The sequence below is a fragment of the Balaenoptera acutorostrata genome, chromosome 16 (genome assembly GCF_949987535.1).
Source record: "Balaenoptera acutorostrata chromosome 16, mBalAcu1.1, whole genome shotgun sequence".
NCBI classification, from domain to species: Eukaryota; Metazoa; Chordata; class Mammalia; order Artiodactyla; family Balaenopteridae; genus Balaenoptera; species Balaenoptera acutorostrata.
The window spans coordinates 42,849,318-42,868,008 of NC_080079.1; the positions used below are offsets into that span (position 1 = coordinate 42,849,318).

General features: G+C 33.2%; 1 protein-coding gene across 17 annotated transcripts in view; it reads right to left on the bottom strand.

The window, feature by feature from the left end:
* Positions 1-18,691, bottom strand: part of PCDH15 (protocadherin related 15) — a 755,972-nt gene that overhangs the window by 285,746 nt on the left and 451,535 nt on the right. For 16 of the 17 annotated variants that reach the window (XM_028166694.1, XM_028166693.2, XM_057531449.1 and 13 more), the window contains 2 exons: positions 9,088-9,281; positions 856-988 (listed from right to left, as the gene is read on the bottom strand). In XM_028166694.1, coding sequence (XP_028022495.1) covers positions 856-988; positions 9,088-9,281 — 327 coding nt within the window. The remainder of the gene's footprint in view (positions 1-855; positions 989-9,087; positions 9,282-18,691) is intronic. The other variant, XM_007182829.2, reaches the window with a different exon arrangement.

Here is an 18,691-nt window from a genome sequence, read left to right on the forward strand (position 1 = left end):
CATTTAAAATCTCTCCTAACCTTCAAGGCCAGCTTCCTGAATTCTCATGTCAGCACCTCCTGCCATTTCCATATAACACCAGGAGGTGATAAATCCTCCGTCCTCTGAACACCCAAAGGTAAAATAATATGTCATGTTATGGTCCTTATGATTTTTATGGTAAGTGACAGTTATTATCAACACCACATGTAGCCCAACTTGAAGCTGTAGATTCAGTTGAAAATACAGCATTTTCTGGCCAAATGTGCTTTAGTTAGGAACGTATAAATTGTGAAAATCAAGCTATGATTCTGCAAGTAACTCATATGCCCATGAATCTAGAGCTGCAAATGGAAATATCACCTAAAGCTACCCCCTTCATCGAAACAAATAAACCGAGGCACAGCAATTACAAGATTTGCCCATGGGCACAGAATAAAATTGTCTGCCTCAGCATTAGAATGCCTACCATCAGCCGGTGAATCTAAAGTCATTTTCTATACAGAACACTGTAGCAAAAATAAATCCTGCTGGGGCAAAGGAATCCAAGACAGAAAATAATAGTCAGCTGCAGACTCTTTGGATGCAAAGTACAAAATATTCAAGTGCATGTTTCCAATCCCTTCATTATCTCTTGTAATGATTGCAGCTAATCCCTGCCAGCTAACATTAGTTCTTCAACAGTGGCAATCAATAGAATAGATTAGCTGTGGAAACCCTCTATCCATATTATCCCTGCTTTCCTTTCCAGATGGAATTTTCATTCACTAGAGTGTAAGCAGACATGTGAGCTTTTCTCCCCCGCCATGAACAGGTATAAACCCATTAGCCTTCAAGGCTGTCGCTAGAATTTTATACGTACACTAAGGAGCATACCTGTAGATTTAATAAAACAGCGCCGATCCTCATGGCCTCACTGATTTCAAGGCTATACATCAACTGTGGGAAGCGAGGAGGGCTTTGATTATTTGGAGGAAGCACTTCAATGTATACAGTGCAGATAGAGTGCCTGCAGAGAACGAGAAGCAAACAAGAGGGGTAAAAATCTACATCACATTTAATGACAGACTGAATTTGATATTCTGTTATTGGGTTTACAGGAGAGGAAATTCTGAATTTTTATAGGAAATAATAAACTAATTCAGAATGAAAGGATGGAAAAATAAAGCTACCACCAAAAGATGATGTTTTATGAAATTATCTTAGTAAAAGGAAAACAAATGCCTCAGGTACATATTTTTCCTACTTAGATTAATAGTGTGAATTAAAAAGGAATAGCTGTACAAATAAAGCTAATAAATTAACTTGACTTCTGACTTTATTTTGTAATGCTTCTCTAATAGCAAAACAATATTCTATAGATATCTGGTAATAAGAGCTGGTCTTGGGGCTCTCTTCCTATTAAACCAGCAGAGAGAGTATTGATTAAAATAACACACAAAACAAAATATGGGCTGTGTTTTCTTAGTTTTGCTGCTGACATCAATGGCTTAATGAAATGCATATCAAGAATCAGTATCATAAAGTAATCATTGTGTAAAACAGTTGCAAACAAAACCAAATCTGTTTTTAAGTCTTCTTTAAAGAGTATAATATAAAAATTTAGAAACTAGATTTAATTGAAGCCTTAGATTTATGGGCATTGTTTTTGAGGGATAAAAACATATTCTATTATTATAAGGACAAAAACATTAGCATTGACATAATCACCGTTTTTCATATGTCTAAACTGACATTTCTTTACACAGCAAAAGGTGAAGAAGATGTTCAAGGTTGGTACAGAAGAAACACTGGCAAAAATATATCAATGAGACATGCGAATTTACAAAGTTATTCTTCTATCTTGAAGAACATACCACCACTGCCTGAGTTGTATGCTTTAAATTTATTTTAACAAAATCATGCCTTTTTATTCAAAATACATTTCTTACAATTTCTATTTGGGGGCTAGAATTTTCTTAAAGTAGCCCAAAACTCTTTGCATTAAGTGCATCAATTAAAAGACATGGTCACCAAAAACATTTTTCTGAGATTATTATTCTATAATAGTTTACTTTGAAAAGCCCTTAAGAGAAATACAGATCATAGGCACTGAAAATGATTTTCTAGCTTATCACCTTATATTATGCCTAAGTCCAAATTGTTTCTGAACATGTTCTCAGTAGAATAGATACCTATAGAATACTAAGCACCTCTAAAAAGCTGCAGTGACTTCAAAAAAATTTCATACTTAAATTTATCACAATATTGTTCCAAAGTAATCTCATTTTAAATTAAAATCTCTTAGACTTCATAATCAGTTAAAGTATCTGCATTCTTTCTTGCTCTGATTTTATCTCATTATTAAAATTTGCCAATAAAATTAACCAAAATATAATTGCTTTTCTTTTCAATTTTGTTTTACAACTTGTGCTTTAAGGATAAAATAAAGTAGATTAAAATGGATGATGAAATGCTGCTTATAAACTTAGAGGTATTAAGTTTAACTTATAGGTACTATAATGGCTAGATGAAAAAGAAAAATATCAGCAAGTTATAAATTTAGTGTGCAAAGAGTCCCACTCTTATATTGTAGGAATACATTAATTGTTAATATGAGGTGGGCCTATTATGCTCCCAGGTGGTGATCTGGTTGTTCCAACAGCCATCCCAAGATATACACTATTGCTGATATTACCCTTCATAATCCTGACTTTTTTAAGTGTCTGTTATTTATCAATTGATTTAAACATTTCATAAATCTCTTCCTTTTTGCTGCCAGCACATTCTCTATGCATAAGTCTTATAACATTTACCCTATACCACATTGGTAATAACCCTAGCTGAGTGACGATGAGCACTGGATTCGTAACCACACATTCCTGGGTTAGAATTTTTACGCTACCACATGTGATCATAGGCAACTGACTTCTTTCAGTTTCACTATTTCCATCTGATAATTAAAAATAATAATAACATTAAGATTAGCATAAGGATTAAATAAGATTATATGTATGGTGTGTATGTGTATGCACGTGTGTGTATATATCTAAGTATATACACACATAGAAAAACCAATTTAACAGTTATTATTGTTAACTGTTCAAAATAAGGCTTCTAATTCTATTCTGTGGAGTGAACTAAATAAGTTTACATTTACCTTATTCTCATCCCTTAAAATATTTTAGACATTTTAATCGCATCTTTTTACTTTTCTTGGCTAAAAACCTACAGGCACAGTATCCCCTCTTGCCTCCCCAGAGTGGAGTGTGGTAGTGTTAGGGTTCGGACATATTGGATCAGAATCTTTTAATGTGGGACCACAAATCTACATTTTCCATGGATATACAAGGTTTTTCTCACACACGCTTGATTCAGAAGACCACTGTCCCAGAAGTTCATGGGGAGTATAGCATGTAGACTCACCTGCTTTTTAAGTTAGGAGCCCAGGGGATTCCTCTACAAACTGACCTAAAACTCTCCTTAATAAGCCTGGAGGCAAGAGATTCCCTCACTGATTAACATTTTCTTTTTGACCTAGAACACACCTGTACCCCAAATTCAAAGCTTCTTTTCAAAAAGTTACAGCCTTCCTGCTTTTGATATTTAGAGCTTCAGCTTACTGGTGTGGAGTACTTTATAAAATCTTTACCAGAATATGGGTCTCTTTCTGCTCTTAAAACTATCATTTGTACTAAACTTACTGTACTTTGTATATTTCCTTATTTTTCCCCCTTTGAATATTTTCCCATTTTAGAGGGCTAAACTGTTTATATCCACAGCACTACAATAAGGACCTCTAACTCAGATGAAACTTGTGTCTTTGCCACAGAGAAGAAAAATTTTAAATGCAAAACAAAAAAGACTATTCCCCAAGGCAGAAGACAGTGAACAACTATGGTCCAACATGACCGTCTCCTTCATCTGCCCTTACTCCTTTGCTTCCTTTGCTCCTCTCCACAGTAATTCAAATGCTAGAATTGCTAATCGTGTCCCCCACCCCCACAAACACACACTCTTGGATCTTAGAGTTATTTGGGGAAGATCATAATTCAAGGTCTTGCATTTCTCATCTTTAACATCCTGACACTTCCCTACAATGTGTTTAAATAAGCACTAACCTTCTTGATAGCTATTGCCTTCTAAAATGCTATCTCCTTTTTATCCCTGATGTCAGCATAGTGTCAGAGTTAGCTTTCCTAAAACAAAATGCCAGAGTATTAACAATAAAATGATATCATTAATGCTGTAATAAATAGTAGTAATTCAACAGCATTGATCAAGCACATAATAAAACAGGACAGTCATGAGGTAAATAATAAATTATAATAAATTCTATGTGAACACTTTGTATTATATTTTATAGCTAGTCTTAAATGCATAAAACTGAGAATCTATATAAAACCAATTTTATTTTTGTAATATAGCCAGTATAATGTAGATAACTCTATTTCTAAACATAAAAATCATAAAGTTTTTATTTCGCATTTGGTAACGAGGTCAAAGTAGAACAAGAGAGGTGATGTAACTTCTCAGATAATCGTATGATTTTAAAAGACCCTAGAAACCATCTAGTTTAACTCCCATTTTACAAAAGAGGATTAGAAAATCAGAAAGATTAAGTGACAGATTCAAGGTTATGAAGTTAATTAGCAACAGCAGATAAACTAAAAGGCAAGGCTTCTGAGTTCAAAATCTGCCTGTCCTTTCTCCCCACATCCTACAAGAACAAAAGTGGGAGGTAAATTGAAGACATTTTAGTTATCTGATGTGTGTGTGTGTGTTTCTGTGGGGAGTATAAAACATCCTTGGTTTGCAATGAAGGATGTTATCTCACAGGAAATCACAAATTTCAAGTCTTTGGATCAGGCTATAATATTACAATCAATTTTAATTATTTGTATCATGAATAAAACTTCATCCATAACACTGTGTTTTTAAGAACAAAATAAAATATGAATAAAAAGAGGTTATGAAGATAGACCTAAGAAGCTTTAACTTCAGAAATGGTATAATTTTTAAAAAGATAAAAAGTCAAATTTTTTGGATATGACAATAGTACTCAGTGGTACTGAGGTGATGTCCTTGACATTTAGAGGATTGCACAATCTGTACAGTAATTTTCTTTTAAATGTGTCAACATATGCTACAGAGTGTCTATTTGTAACTATATTTCTACATTGTCTCTAAGATGAAGGTTCTAGGTATTTATATTGCTTTCACTAGTAGACTTAAGACAAAAACCTTCTTTTCTTCCTTTGTCTCCCACCAACATCACATTAAAAAAGCTGTATTTACATTTCAGTGTTCACAGGTTCTACTTTACTATTTTGGAAGTACATACAGAAATCCATAGGAGCAAAAATTTCATATTTAAAGCTAAATTAGACGTCACAGAAATTTCTCAGGGGAAGTTACAGGGACAAGATGTACTTAGGTACATGGTGTTGAGAGGAGACTGAAGGGGGCACAGGCAGAAGTCTAACTAGACTTCTAATTAGAAGAGGTTTTCAACACTAGAGAGAACAGTGGCTTGGACTGCTATGTTAATAATGAAAGTAGGGGGATTTGTTGGTTTCTGAGTATGTTTTTAGGGTAGAGCTTAGAGTTGTTGCTCAAGACTACATTTGGAGTTTGAATGAAAGATAAGCATTGAGGATGGCTCCAGGGATCTCTGGCCAAAGTGACTGTAAGTTTGGAGATGCTTTATACCACATATTGGACATTGAAGTCACCAAGCATTTTGACAAACATACTGTTGAAATGAATGCCAAGCAGACTAGAACTAAACTCTTCCGCAGTGACCTGCAGGTCTGTAGATGACAGTGGGAGATGAGGTTAGAGATAAGAGGAGAAAATGGGGGAGGGACCTGTCACCTGCAGATGATAGTAGCAGGGAGTACTGGATAGTACATTCTTACTTACATTCTTATGTAATGAAATTAAAGAGAAAATATCAAGGAGAAGGAGAAAGAATAGTCTAGAAATATCAATGAGGAACTACAGGGTCCTGCCAAATCTCTATGATTAATGATAAGAGGGGTGTGAAGAGAAAAATCTCTCATGTGGGTGTGCTGCAGGGGAAACAATGTCCTTTTCTCTGCTCTGGAGAAGGTTTTAATGGTTAATGGGTTTGTTACAGATCTTCTGTCAAACTGCCTGGCCCTGCTATAGTTTGGAGTAGTATTTTCCTCTATAGAGGAAAATACTATTGATCTCTTAAGAATTCTTAATCTTTGGGATTGATTATGGTAAATCATATTTTCTTGAAAAACTATCCATTTCATCCATCTTTTCAAGCTTTTACAGCTATTAAAGCAAAGTGGTCTTTTAATGATTCTTTCAATTTCTTCTGTTTCTGTTATTTCCCTCTCAGAATTTATTAGGTAAAGTTGCACTTTCTCCCACTTTTATTGATTAGTTTAGCTGAAAGTTTATAAATTTATTTATGTTTTTATTTATTTATATTTCAAAGAACCAAATTTGGATTTATTTATTGGCTTTAGAGATGTTTACAACTAATTCATAGTCGTCAAACTTATTAATTCATTTTCGTGTTTCTTTGTGGTTTTTGTTTATTTCACTTATGAAGTATCATAACAACTATATAAAGCCTTCACAAAAGTTTCTCAAAAAGAAAAGCATGGACTAATTTCACTAAATAAAATACCAACAAATATAATCCAGCAGTTTATTTCAAGATTAAAATACTAAGGCCTACTTGGATTTATATCAGGAATGAAAAATAGATTTATTATAGGAACTGTATTAAGATCAATCATCCTAGCATTGGCTCAAAAAGAAAATTCACTATTGTCTTCATAGCTGACGGATATTTATTTGACTTGAATAAATGACCATTCTTATTTTTAAAAAGTCAATAAAATAAGAATAGAAGAATGCTTTCTTAACATAATAAAATATGTTTTTTAACCATAAACCAATATAATAGAGAAATGTAGGAGGTACTCCCACTCAAATCAAAGTCAAGACAAGCATTTTTATTGGAAGTACTAGCAAATGAAATTAAAGGGAAGAAAAAAAATAGAAAGACATCAAACTATCACTACTTATAAAATATATTCTCGGATAACGTAGGAACATGAACTGGAAAACTACAAAAACATAAGAGAATTAAATAAGAAAGTGGGTTAAAATTAATGTAGATTAACAGCTTTTACATATGTGTCAACCAATTAGAAGAATGAGGAAGAAGGAGTCTATTTACAGTAACAACAAAAGATGAGAAACAACCCAACAAAAAAATGTATAGGACATATATAAAGAAAATATTTTTAAAATAAAATCTACTAAAGGACACAAAAGAAAACATGGACAAATGAAGAGACAGAAAGTTCTTAGATAGAAAGATTCAACACCAACAATGTATAATTTAACCCTAAGTAATTAATCTATAAATTTAATGTGTTGCTAATAAAAATATGGTAAAAAAAATACTTAAGTAGCTTTTATAAAGTCAAAGAAAAAAATTTACAGAAAGAGTAACCAGCAAATTTTTAAGGAAGAAAATCAATGAGCTAAGTTCACACCACTGTGTTATAAAGCATAGTTTAAAATCTTAACAATTAAGATTGTGTGATAATAGCTCATAAAAAAATAGCTGAACTAATGGAATAGTGGAGAAAGTCTAGAATCACATTCAAGTACATAAGCAAAGATATAATAAATGTAACATCTCAAATTAATGAGTAAAAAGATGAACCATCTGATATATTATGTGAAAAATGGCATAGTTGCCTGAACAAAAAAAATACTGCTGGATCAATACCTCCTATTGTACAGTAGGATAAATCCCAAATGCAACAAAGATTTAAACATACAATATGAATCCACAAAGTCACTAGTAGAAAACACAGAATAATTGTAACCTGGGTTTAACAAATCAGTAGAAAGATGGGCAAAGATTGTGAACACAGAATTCACAGAAAAGGTAACAAAAGTGGAAAACATAGGAAATGTACTCAAACTCACTCATAAGCAAACGGATAAAAAAATAAATACTATTTTTTTAACCTATCAGGCTGGCAAAAATCCAGAAGTTTGATATGACACACACTAGGGAGACTGTTTAGAATTAGCCATACTCAGACCTGGCAGTTAGAATTGCAAATTGTTGTAAGACCCATAGAATACAATTTGGCAGTTCTCTCTAAAACTTACAATTGTATGTACCCTTTGGTCTAACTTCTGGGAATTTACTTTATTGATATACTGGCACACATTCAAAATGATGTGTGCTCGATGTTACTTATTTCTTCATTGTCTGTTAAAGAGAGACTGACACGTAAAGTCTATCAACAGTGGGTTTCTTAAACAGTATTACATATATATGAAGGAATATTATGTAGCTGTGATAAAAAATTTTAAGGGAATTATCCAGTATTCATCTGGAAAGAACCCTAAGATACACTGTGAGGGTGAAAAATAAACCAGCAAGGTTCAGCAATGTATTAATATTAACTTCATATTTTCTTAAAATGCATACTGAAAATCTGGAAACAAACAAGAAATCAATAAAAGGGATATCTCAGGGATATCTCTTGGGGGTGGGGCAGATAGATGTAGTTGTAATAGTTGGAAGTCTTTTTTACTTTTTTCTCTCTTACTGTCTCTCTCTCATGTATATCTATGAGATTATATTACATATACATAAATATATAGATAGATTTTCTAGATAAATTGTATATGTTTATAAAAATTTTAAAAATAATTACTCTGACACTGAGAGATGGCCTCAAAACCCTGAGGCATCACGTGTTACATGTTATCTGTGACCTCTCACTATGAGCAGCTTTGCTTTTCACTAATAAAGCGGACACATGCCTCTGGTATTTCCCAGTTCCCACTCCCCCTCCCAACAGAGACTTGCATCCTTCACATCTGTGAAACCACAGTTAATTATTTTGTGGTTTAATCTTGACTTTATTGTACTTTTCCCACAATTTGAACAAAGAAGAATATGCAGTTCCTGAGAATCCAGTCTCTCTGATTTTCTGATCTAATTTAGATGTTTATAAGACAAAAGAATGCTTGTGGTGCATCTTAAACTTAATTATGGGGTTTAAACTGGAGCGATGAAAAGACTGCATTGCTTCTGATATAAATTACCTTCTCTCTGCTGGAGGAGCATTATCCGCTGCTTGGACGGTGAGCGCATAAGTCTGCCCAACTATCAATTCCACCCCCGGAGCGATGGTGATAAGCCCTGTTGTTTTATTGATGATGAAGTCTCCCTGAGCCCCGACCAGTATTTCATATGTGATCTCCCCGTTTGACCCTTCATCTGCGTCGACTGCAGTGAGCTGGAATTGAAAATAACAACATAAATCCTCTTGGGACTCAACTTTTCACCATTGTGTCATTTTTTTCCCCCAACAAAAGAAGCTTGCTTTCAAACACACACACATAAAGTAAGTAAAAAAAGTTCTCTCGACATGTACACTCTTGTTTTCTTGAATTGAGGCTACTGTGTTCTAATGCTGAAGCAATCACATCAGGAAAGATTTTTTTGTTCTTGTGAGAGTGATAAAAGATTTTGAATCTTGAAGACTATTTTAATTTCCTAAAGCAAAAAAAGAGGAAAGCCCGTCCCTATAGGAATTTTTTTTTTCTCTGTCTTATCACCTGTTCTTGACACATAAACACATATTAATAAGGACGGAGGCCTGGAAAAAATGAATTGCTTTTATTATTCCCATCCTTCCTTTTGCTCTAATTTTTTCCAGTCAATGTTTTCCTTCCCATCTCCCAGAGATTCTCTTGTCCTGTAATTCTTTTTACTTACACATGGCTTTAGCAAAAATTCTTATAGTCTTGTTCACAATGACTTATAAAGGATTGATAAGGCTTAGAGTATTACCTTTTCAAAAGCAAACAAATGCATCTCCAATTGTAGAATATCTAATTAGAAAATTAGAATATCAAGCCCAAGAAATATTTTTTTTGAGAAAAGGGATTCAATTCAGAGTCCCTGACATAATACCACATGAGCATCCGTAAGGCTAATTTGCACATATTCATAATCATTTTGGAGCAAATGATACGCAATAGTTAAAGACTATTTTGAGTCGTTATATATGAAAAGAGAATAACCATTATTAATTTCATAAAGCCAAATTAAGGTCATTATGATTTAATATGTTAAATAAGCCTCCTTGACTTCCTGATAAATATAAATTTACTTAAGAGGGCAAAAAAAAAAAAAGATTCTACTGGGAAATCTTACAATATGCATTTTACAAAGAGTCACAGAATTTTCTGTTTTCATCCTTTGACAGATAAAGAAAAGAAAGCTGGCCTCAGTTTACACATAAGGGGAAAGCAAAAGTTTCCTGTTAATAAAGAAAACACACAGGGTTGTAATAAATAAAGTTGCAGAAAACAATTTTCTTATTTATTGACATTATGTATTTCTTATCCATGAGTTTCACTTCTATAAAGTAGCAGTTCTTTGTCATCCACAGACTTCTTTGGGCGGCTATTGGACATTTTGGTGCACTTTCTTAGATAAAATGCAAGTGTACACATTTACCTTGAAACTTAAATTCAATTTCAGAAATGCTGTGTTAATTAATGGCCCATTCAAAGGATCATGTTAACTATCCTAATGAAATGTAAACAAAGTACTTTACACACCTCATCATGCTTAAGGGGATATACTGTGCATAGCCTATTTCGATTTTTATTATACACTGCATTTAGAATGATAATGTGCATAGAAATAGCAGCGACAAAAATAATTGAGAGAAAAAAAGGAAATTTGAAAGAGAGGCATACATTCAGCTAAGTCTGAGATTGGGTATTTGGGGGTGAACAGATGTGGATGCCAGAAGGAAAGGCACTTCATGAAATGATTTTGGGACTTACGTGAGGATGACAGACATAGTCCTAAAGGCAAAGGAGAAGGAAACAATTTGCAGAAACAGTCAGAATGAATGATATATATTTATGGAGAACTATTCAAGCCAGACAAACTCATTCTCTTTTGTGTGTGGATAAAATTAGAAAATTAGAGGACAGGGGTAGCAGAGGAGATATCAATTTTGATTATAGTAAATCACTTAACAAAATGTCTCAGGCAATCTTAATTAAAATTTAGCTCAAATTGGATTCAATATTAACATTCTTCCTGGGACTTAAATTGGCTAAAGGAATTTAGTGATAAATAGCAATGCATCAAGTTAAGAAGAAGTGTTGAGAAACATGCTTAAGGGATATAGGTATTATGGTTGGTCTTATTTAACATTTCCATAAATGATACTGGAAAAGAGAAAGCTGGATGATAATTAAATTGAAAAAGGCACCCGTCTGGGAGGTGCTGTAAATACCAAACAGTACTGCAAAGCACAGGTGATAGAAACAACCCCAAAACTGCAGAGGCAGCCAACCACAGATAAGATAATATATTCAGGAAACACAACTAGTGTCACAGAAATCATTAGCAAGTAGGAAGTTTAACAAATAAGCCAAAAAATGAATTCTATGTTTGTTACTCAAATAGCTTTATACAAATTTTCAGACTTTCAACACTAAGTAATAAAAGAGTGGGTCAAGGATCCACTTAATTGAGTCCCTATACATGCAAACAAAAATATTTTAAAGGAATTATTGGTGGTCCAAGATTAGAAAAGAGAGCTGAGACACTGACTCAGAATACCCTGAACACGGCAACATCTTGTGAAAAACCCTGAAACTAAACTATGGTGGGGATTTAATTCAAAAACAACTCAATGATCTTGTGATCAGTGGTCTATGAGATTATAGGTATATGAAGCCTGTTCCTAATTTAGTGGGAAAATCTGCCCCGTAAATAAAAATGCTTTAATTTAATTTGTTTGTTTGTTTGTTTTTTATCTTCCATTGCATTTTAATCAAACTTCCATCATCAGAAGAGTTCTTGTAGGCATACAGTGTTAGGATGGGCATGCTGACTTGGTCCCACAAATGGAATATCCACAGATTTGTACTTCAAACATGTATGAAAAGTAAAATATATAATATTTAGCTGTATGAATTTCCCCACTAATCACATTATCTTTAAACTAAATTACTACCTCTGTCCAATAAATTAAGCAGCCTGGAGTAACTAAGCAGACATCAGCCAAATGACATCCGTTTCTTGAAAACATTCTGGGGGAAATACTGGAGACAGTCAAATGCTTACAGGAATCAACATGAATTAAAACTAGGACATTCAAAAAAAAAAATCTACAACATTATTGAGAGAAATTTAAAAGTATGTGGAAAGACAGTCCATGTTCATGGATATAAAGACTCAATATTTTAAGATGGAAATTCTTTAAATTTATTTGATTTATAGATTCAGTGTAACCCCTATCAAAATTCTATCAGGCTTTTTGGTGGAAATTGTCAAGTTAATCCCAAAATTATACAGAAATACAAGGGACCTAGAATAGCCACCATTTTAGAAAAGAAAAACAATGAAGAAGGAATTACACTATCAATTTGAAAACACACTATCTACCCACAGCAATCAAGATGTAGTTTTGACATTAGTTAGATATACAGATTAACAGAAGTCCAGAAGTAACCTCTTACATTTATAGCTAACTGACTTACAACAAAGATACCAAGGTAATTTATGGGGAAAAGATAGTTTTTTGAATAAAACCTGCTGAGATATTTATATGCAAAAGATTTTTTTAAATGAACAGAGACCTTTATCTCACAGCATATGCAATATTAATTAAAAATGGATCATCTAAATGTAAAATGTAAAAGCTAAAACTATAAAACTCATAGCAGGTGATATAGGAGAAAATCTTCGTGAACTCTTGTTGGCAAAAGTTTCTTAGATATGACACTAACAGCATGACACACAAAAATAGAAAATATTTGCAAATCATATAGCTTATAAGGGGCTTGTATTCAGAATTTAATGAATATCAGCCATTTCAACAAAATATGTTTAATATAATAAAACTTCAAATATAATTAAAGTCTGCAACACGAGTGAGTAAACTATATATTTTAAGAATCATTAGTTTGGTTATAAGTTTTGCTTCTAATGCAAACGGGTTTAGGTAAGAAATTGTATGATCTTTAGTAAAGTTAAATTGTTTCAATATAAGACATAAAATTATGTACAAATGTAAGAGTATATTTACAATTTTGAAAGGTTTGCTCATCAAATCTTTATCTCGTATTTGCTTAAAATACTAAACCCCACTAAGACCTTAAATAAATATACCCCTCAAACTTTAATCATGATATCACAAACACACATATATGTACACACATATACTTACCAATATCATTATTTGACATACAATAAATTGTCAAAGTCATTAAAATACTACATAGACTTATCCTAATGTTGTTTATAATATTGGAAATTATAAAAATAATTTCAACATATAATTCTATATGTAATGTTTATACGTCCTCCTCAGGGTACTAAATAATATACAGGGCACACAGAGATATACACAGATAAGGCAGTAAAGAATATTAATTATCATAAATGCTTTATATAATTCACGAGAATGAATTGATAATAATAATAACTGGATGACTTTATACAAGATTTATCATTTACAATGCACATATGGAAGTAGTTCATATGACCAATTTAATACAGCTGGTACTATTAGTAGCAACATTTTAAAGATTAGAACACTGAAGTACAGAAGGATAAGCTATTTGTGCAAGGTCACATAGGGTACAAAGTGACAGAAAGGGACACAACTGGTTAGTCTGGTTCCAGATACTATTATCCTTATTTAAAAAATTGTTTTTGTATTTTTTTAAAATTTTTATTGGAGTATACTTGATTTAAAATGTTGGTAACAGATACTATTATCTTTAAATTGGATTTAACATCAACTTTGCCACTTACAAACTTTGTGGATTTGGACCAATTTTTATCAGTGTACTAGCTCAAATTCTTTATAAAATCAGTCTGTGAACAAGGAATATCTTCATAGTAATTTCTAGCTCTAATATTCAATGACTTGTGACACAGCATTAGTAATCAGCAATGTTTTCAATGTAATGTATTTTTCCATATTAAGAGCAGTAAAGGGATAGCCTGCTGAGGCTAAGAAGTTAGAGACTGTTTTGAGAAAGGGCTATGGGAGATAACACTGTGTGTGGCAGAGAGAATTCTTAAGCCAAATAGAACGCATTTCTAGAATGAGACTCTTTCTAAACTAATTGAGAGCAAATTACTTGAGGGAATAAATTCAGTGGATATTTGGTGAATCCCTACTGTGTGGAAGTCATTGTGTTGACCACTGGTGGTTAGAGATCACTAAAAGGAATTTATGGTTCAGTAGGTTAGACAGAGATGTAAAAGCTGACTTTAGTGCAAGGCACAGTAAAATGTATGGGAGATAAAACTGCCACCTAGATATGTGGGAGTATGATGGGAAGAACAATGAATTCTGACTTGCTATGAAAATAAAGACTTTATTTAAAAAATAACATTTGAACTGTGTGTAAAAGAATGAAAAAAGGTGTAATTTGGATTAAATTTTAAAACCTGAGAGAGATATCAATAGGCATAGAACAGGAAGGATATTCTATGCTGAAATTAAACGCAACAGACCCTCTATATAATCTCAAAGTTGGTTACATGGAGAGATGTAGCATGAGATGAAACAAAAATACTTGAAGTATTACATAGCTGTACTTGACTACATGGTGTGGAGATTAGACTCTTCCTTCAGTAGGATAAGGACCTATTTTGACTTGTGTCTGTGTTTCAGAATAATCATTTGTAGCAATGAGGTGGGGAACTTGCAGAAATAGGGTTGTCAGTCAGAGTCTACTGTAGCAGCCTAATTTATGGCAGTGCATGGGCATGGAAAAGGAAATGATGACAGACAGATACATTTTGAAACAGCAATTTCAGAAACTGGACAATCAGACAATCATCGGGATGTATGCAGGTGAAGGAGGGAGAAAAGAAACATGACTATAGTTGCTGGCCTGAAGCCTGGGTAATCCAAGATTAATTGGGCTCTTCAAAATATAATTGCCTCCAAAGAAGACAGGTTATGTATGTTTGAGTGTGTGTGTGTGTGTGTGTGTGTGTCTGTGTTTCTGTATCGGAAGAAAGATAATGTATTAGTCAATTTATCTTAGAATATGTCCAGTTTTAGCTGCCTGTCAAATATCCACCTTTCCATGTCCAACAGCTTGATGCTCAGGTCATCACAGGACATTTAACTTTGGGTGACATGAGTACACATAAAAGTGATGACTGAAAACTTGGGAATAGATGAAAGAGAGGAAATTTATATATTGATTTTTGGAAAATGTTAATATTGAAAGATTGAGAATTGAACAAGAAGCCGGCAAGAAAGTCCCTCAGTCACCAGACAGCTAGGATGAGAACCAGGGAGGTTTTCCATAAAAGGGTAAATTTGAGAGTTTTACATAGATTAAGTACTGAGAAATATTTACTTCTGTATTTGACTCATTAGAATTATGATTTTATATGATTTTAGTAGTATGATGTGAGCGAAGGCCACATTTATAACTATGTATTAATTATGCATAAATACATAATAAAATAATAAATTATCTAGATTTATCAATCCAAATGCTTAAATACATCAGAATACATTGGAATATCAGAGTTAGATAGTAGCATGAAATCTTATCTGGGAAGAGTGTTTAGACCACAGCATGGGAGGATTTAAAAATGCTTATAGGCCAAAGGGAAAGAATCAATAGAGAGGAAGAGATTATTGTAGTAAAATAAAATTGAAAGAATGGAATAACTAGTGAGCACAGGTGAAGGTGAGGGGAAGGGGTGGACTTTAAAGCAGTGAAGAGGAGTAAGAAACATGAAAAAAGAAAGTAAGAACTGAAAAACAAGAAAAATGGGAAGAGGTGGGGGTGACAATCAAAGGACTCAGCTCCATGAGGGACTCCATCTTAATAAATTAAGATTCCATTTTTCAGAGGGTACAAAAATACTGTTAAGGTTTAAGGCAGTTTTTCTCAAAATTAGCTACATATTAGAGCTGCTTTGTTTTATTAAACAAAATCTCTCCAAGTGACTCTACTATGTGTTAACATATCATTTAAATAAAAATATTTCAGGGTGTAGTCCAGGCATCAATATTTTTAAAAGTTTCTCAGGTAGAACTCTAATACTCAGGACTAAGAACCATTGATTTAAGAGAATTGTAAAAGTCTAGGAATACCTTCTTTGGAGTTCAGACAGGATAGCTAACTACAAATATTAAAATCTACATCTTTAAAATATTAATATTATATATAAAAATCTATATCTCTAATACAGAGCAGCTGGTTTTTCAAGAAAACTAGCAATGTGTGAATGAGACCTTAAGACAACAGAGTGAGATATCATTTAGAGTCAACCTGGAAGATTTCATTGATGGCCTACAAAATTGTCTTTTGTGCAGCAAAAAATACACTGCATGAACTGAAGAAAAGAATCATACTCACTCATGCCAGTAATTTCTCTCTTAGCACAAGATGTGCTCATAATCTGATTACACTTAATTTTCCAGTTGTGAAAGATGCAGTTGCTGTTTTATGGCAGTGCTCCCATAAGTGTATTTCATGAACCATACATGTCAGACTCACCCTGTTCCTTTTTACAATAAGCAAGCAGAATAGATATAAAGTCAGAAGGCTAGTTTATAACTGAGAACTTTTAACAAGAACCTGGGTAGTATTCACATTTTTATGACCGATCCACGCTTGTGGACAAGGACAGCTACCTCATAATAAGAAGACAGTGGACTCAAATAATTATGTACTTAGGTCAGGCCAAGATAGTCTCATGTCTACATTGAAAATGATCTGATTATAATACTTAAAATCTGTTTTCCAAGGCTCTCTTTGCTGGAGAATGTTCATTGTCTCCTTTGTTTCTAACACTTTCACTCTTTTTGACAACAGATTACTAACCAAAGAGGAAACCAGCTGATCTTCTGTGGAGTTAGTGAGGAAAGGCAGGTTATTGAACGGTTAGTGGTGAATGGAGCATAAGAACCCATTTTATGACCCTTAAAATGCAGTTGCAGATCACAGTTCTGAATTACTTTGCTCTGTTTTAAATTTTTTCTCTCACTGGGAAATCTATTTCCTTTTATTTCTAGGCCCTTGGAGGATGTTTTATAGCCACACCACTCTTTTACCACAAACCAGAATAACATTAAAAATACTAATTAAAAAGCTTCATTTCTTGGCATTTAAATAAGTTAAGAAATTAGAGGCACATAGACAAAAACAACAATCTATGTTCAAATAGATTTTCAAAGGGAAATATATAAAATATGACTCTTTAAAGGCAAGGCAAAAAGTGTTTTATAAAGAGATACATAAGGGAAATTAACTCTTGTAGACTGCAAATGCCAGAAATAAGCTTTTGATCCCCCAAGGCAAACACTTTTGAGATACGGTTCCACCACATAACTGCTATCGTTTTCTTAGTTACACTTTCCAGTTCCCTGCTGGTGGTTTTTCTGTATAAACTTACTTTTATTTCCAATTATGTTATTATAGGGATGAGAATCAGATCTAATTAAATAAGAACATGACAATAATTTTCATTCCTTTATCTGTATAAACCATAATTTTACTCCCTATGAAAGAGTGCCTCAGTAAAGATAAATGTAGATCTCTAGGTCCATCAATTCACTAGAAACAAAGACCAATACACTTATTCCTCCCCATTCATTCAGATCTACTTGTTTACAGATCTTTCTTTCTTTCATCCTCAAATAAACATTTATTAAGCATCTACTAGTTTAGGCATCTACTATATGCCAGGCACTATGGATACACAGACTATGGATACAGAAACAAATTATAGTTGTGCCCTCAAGACAAATGGGTAAAAAAGGTGGATTTCATCAATATGACAAGTGCCATAACCAAGATATGAATAAAATGTACTGTGGCTGTTTGAAACCTTTTCCCCACTACCCACATACACGGAAGAGGACATTCACATGGATGCACTTTTAGGTGAATTTTCAGTGCTCAGTCTATAATGTTACCCCTTCCTATATCACTGAAGAAAGCACATCATAATCCAATAAATAAAATAGGGGTAGCATTGAATTATTTCTAATTTATATTAACAATTATATCATGCAAAATAGGTAATAATTCATCCTTTCAACAAATATTTACTGCATGACTAGTATGTCTGGCATGTGTTGGTATTAGAGTAGCAAACAAGACAGATGGTCACTGATGGAGTTTTTAGTTTGGGGTGGGGACAAGAAGAAAAGATAATTTTAGTAGGTCATATTGGCTATGAAAGTGATGGGAGAAAGTTATAGAATAAGAATGTGTGACAGGGTGTGTATATGTATGTGTGTATGCTGGGAGGCTATTGACACTAAGCTGTTAGGAAAGTTTTCTCTGAGGAGGTGATATTTTGAGCTGGGTACTGAATGATGAGAGTGAGTTAACCTTGTAAAAGATCAGATAAGAAGTGTTCTTGGTTAACAGAAAATAGTATACAAAAGCCATGAGACATATTGTTAACTATTTCTTCCCATACATTTCACACTGATGAGGACACACCACTGTATCATAATATCTTGGCTAGAAACTATTGTTATTGGTGGGTTCCAAGAACAGGAACTATTAAGGAAGAAGAATTACTAGGAATTATCTACCGAAAACTACCAAGGAATGCTTCCTCAGAAAGTAAAAAGTCTAAAGAATAGGAGAAAGTAATCAAGCTATAAATAGA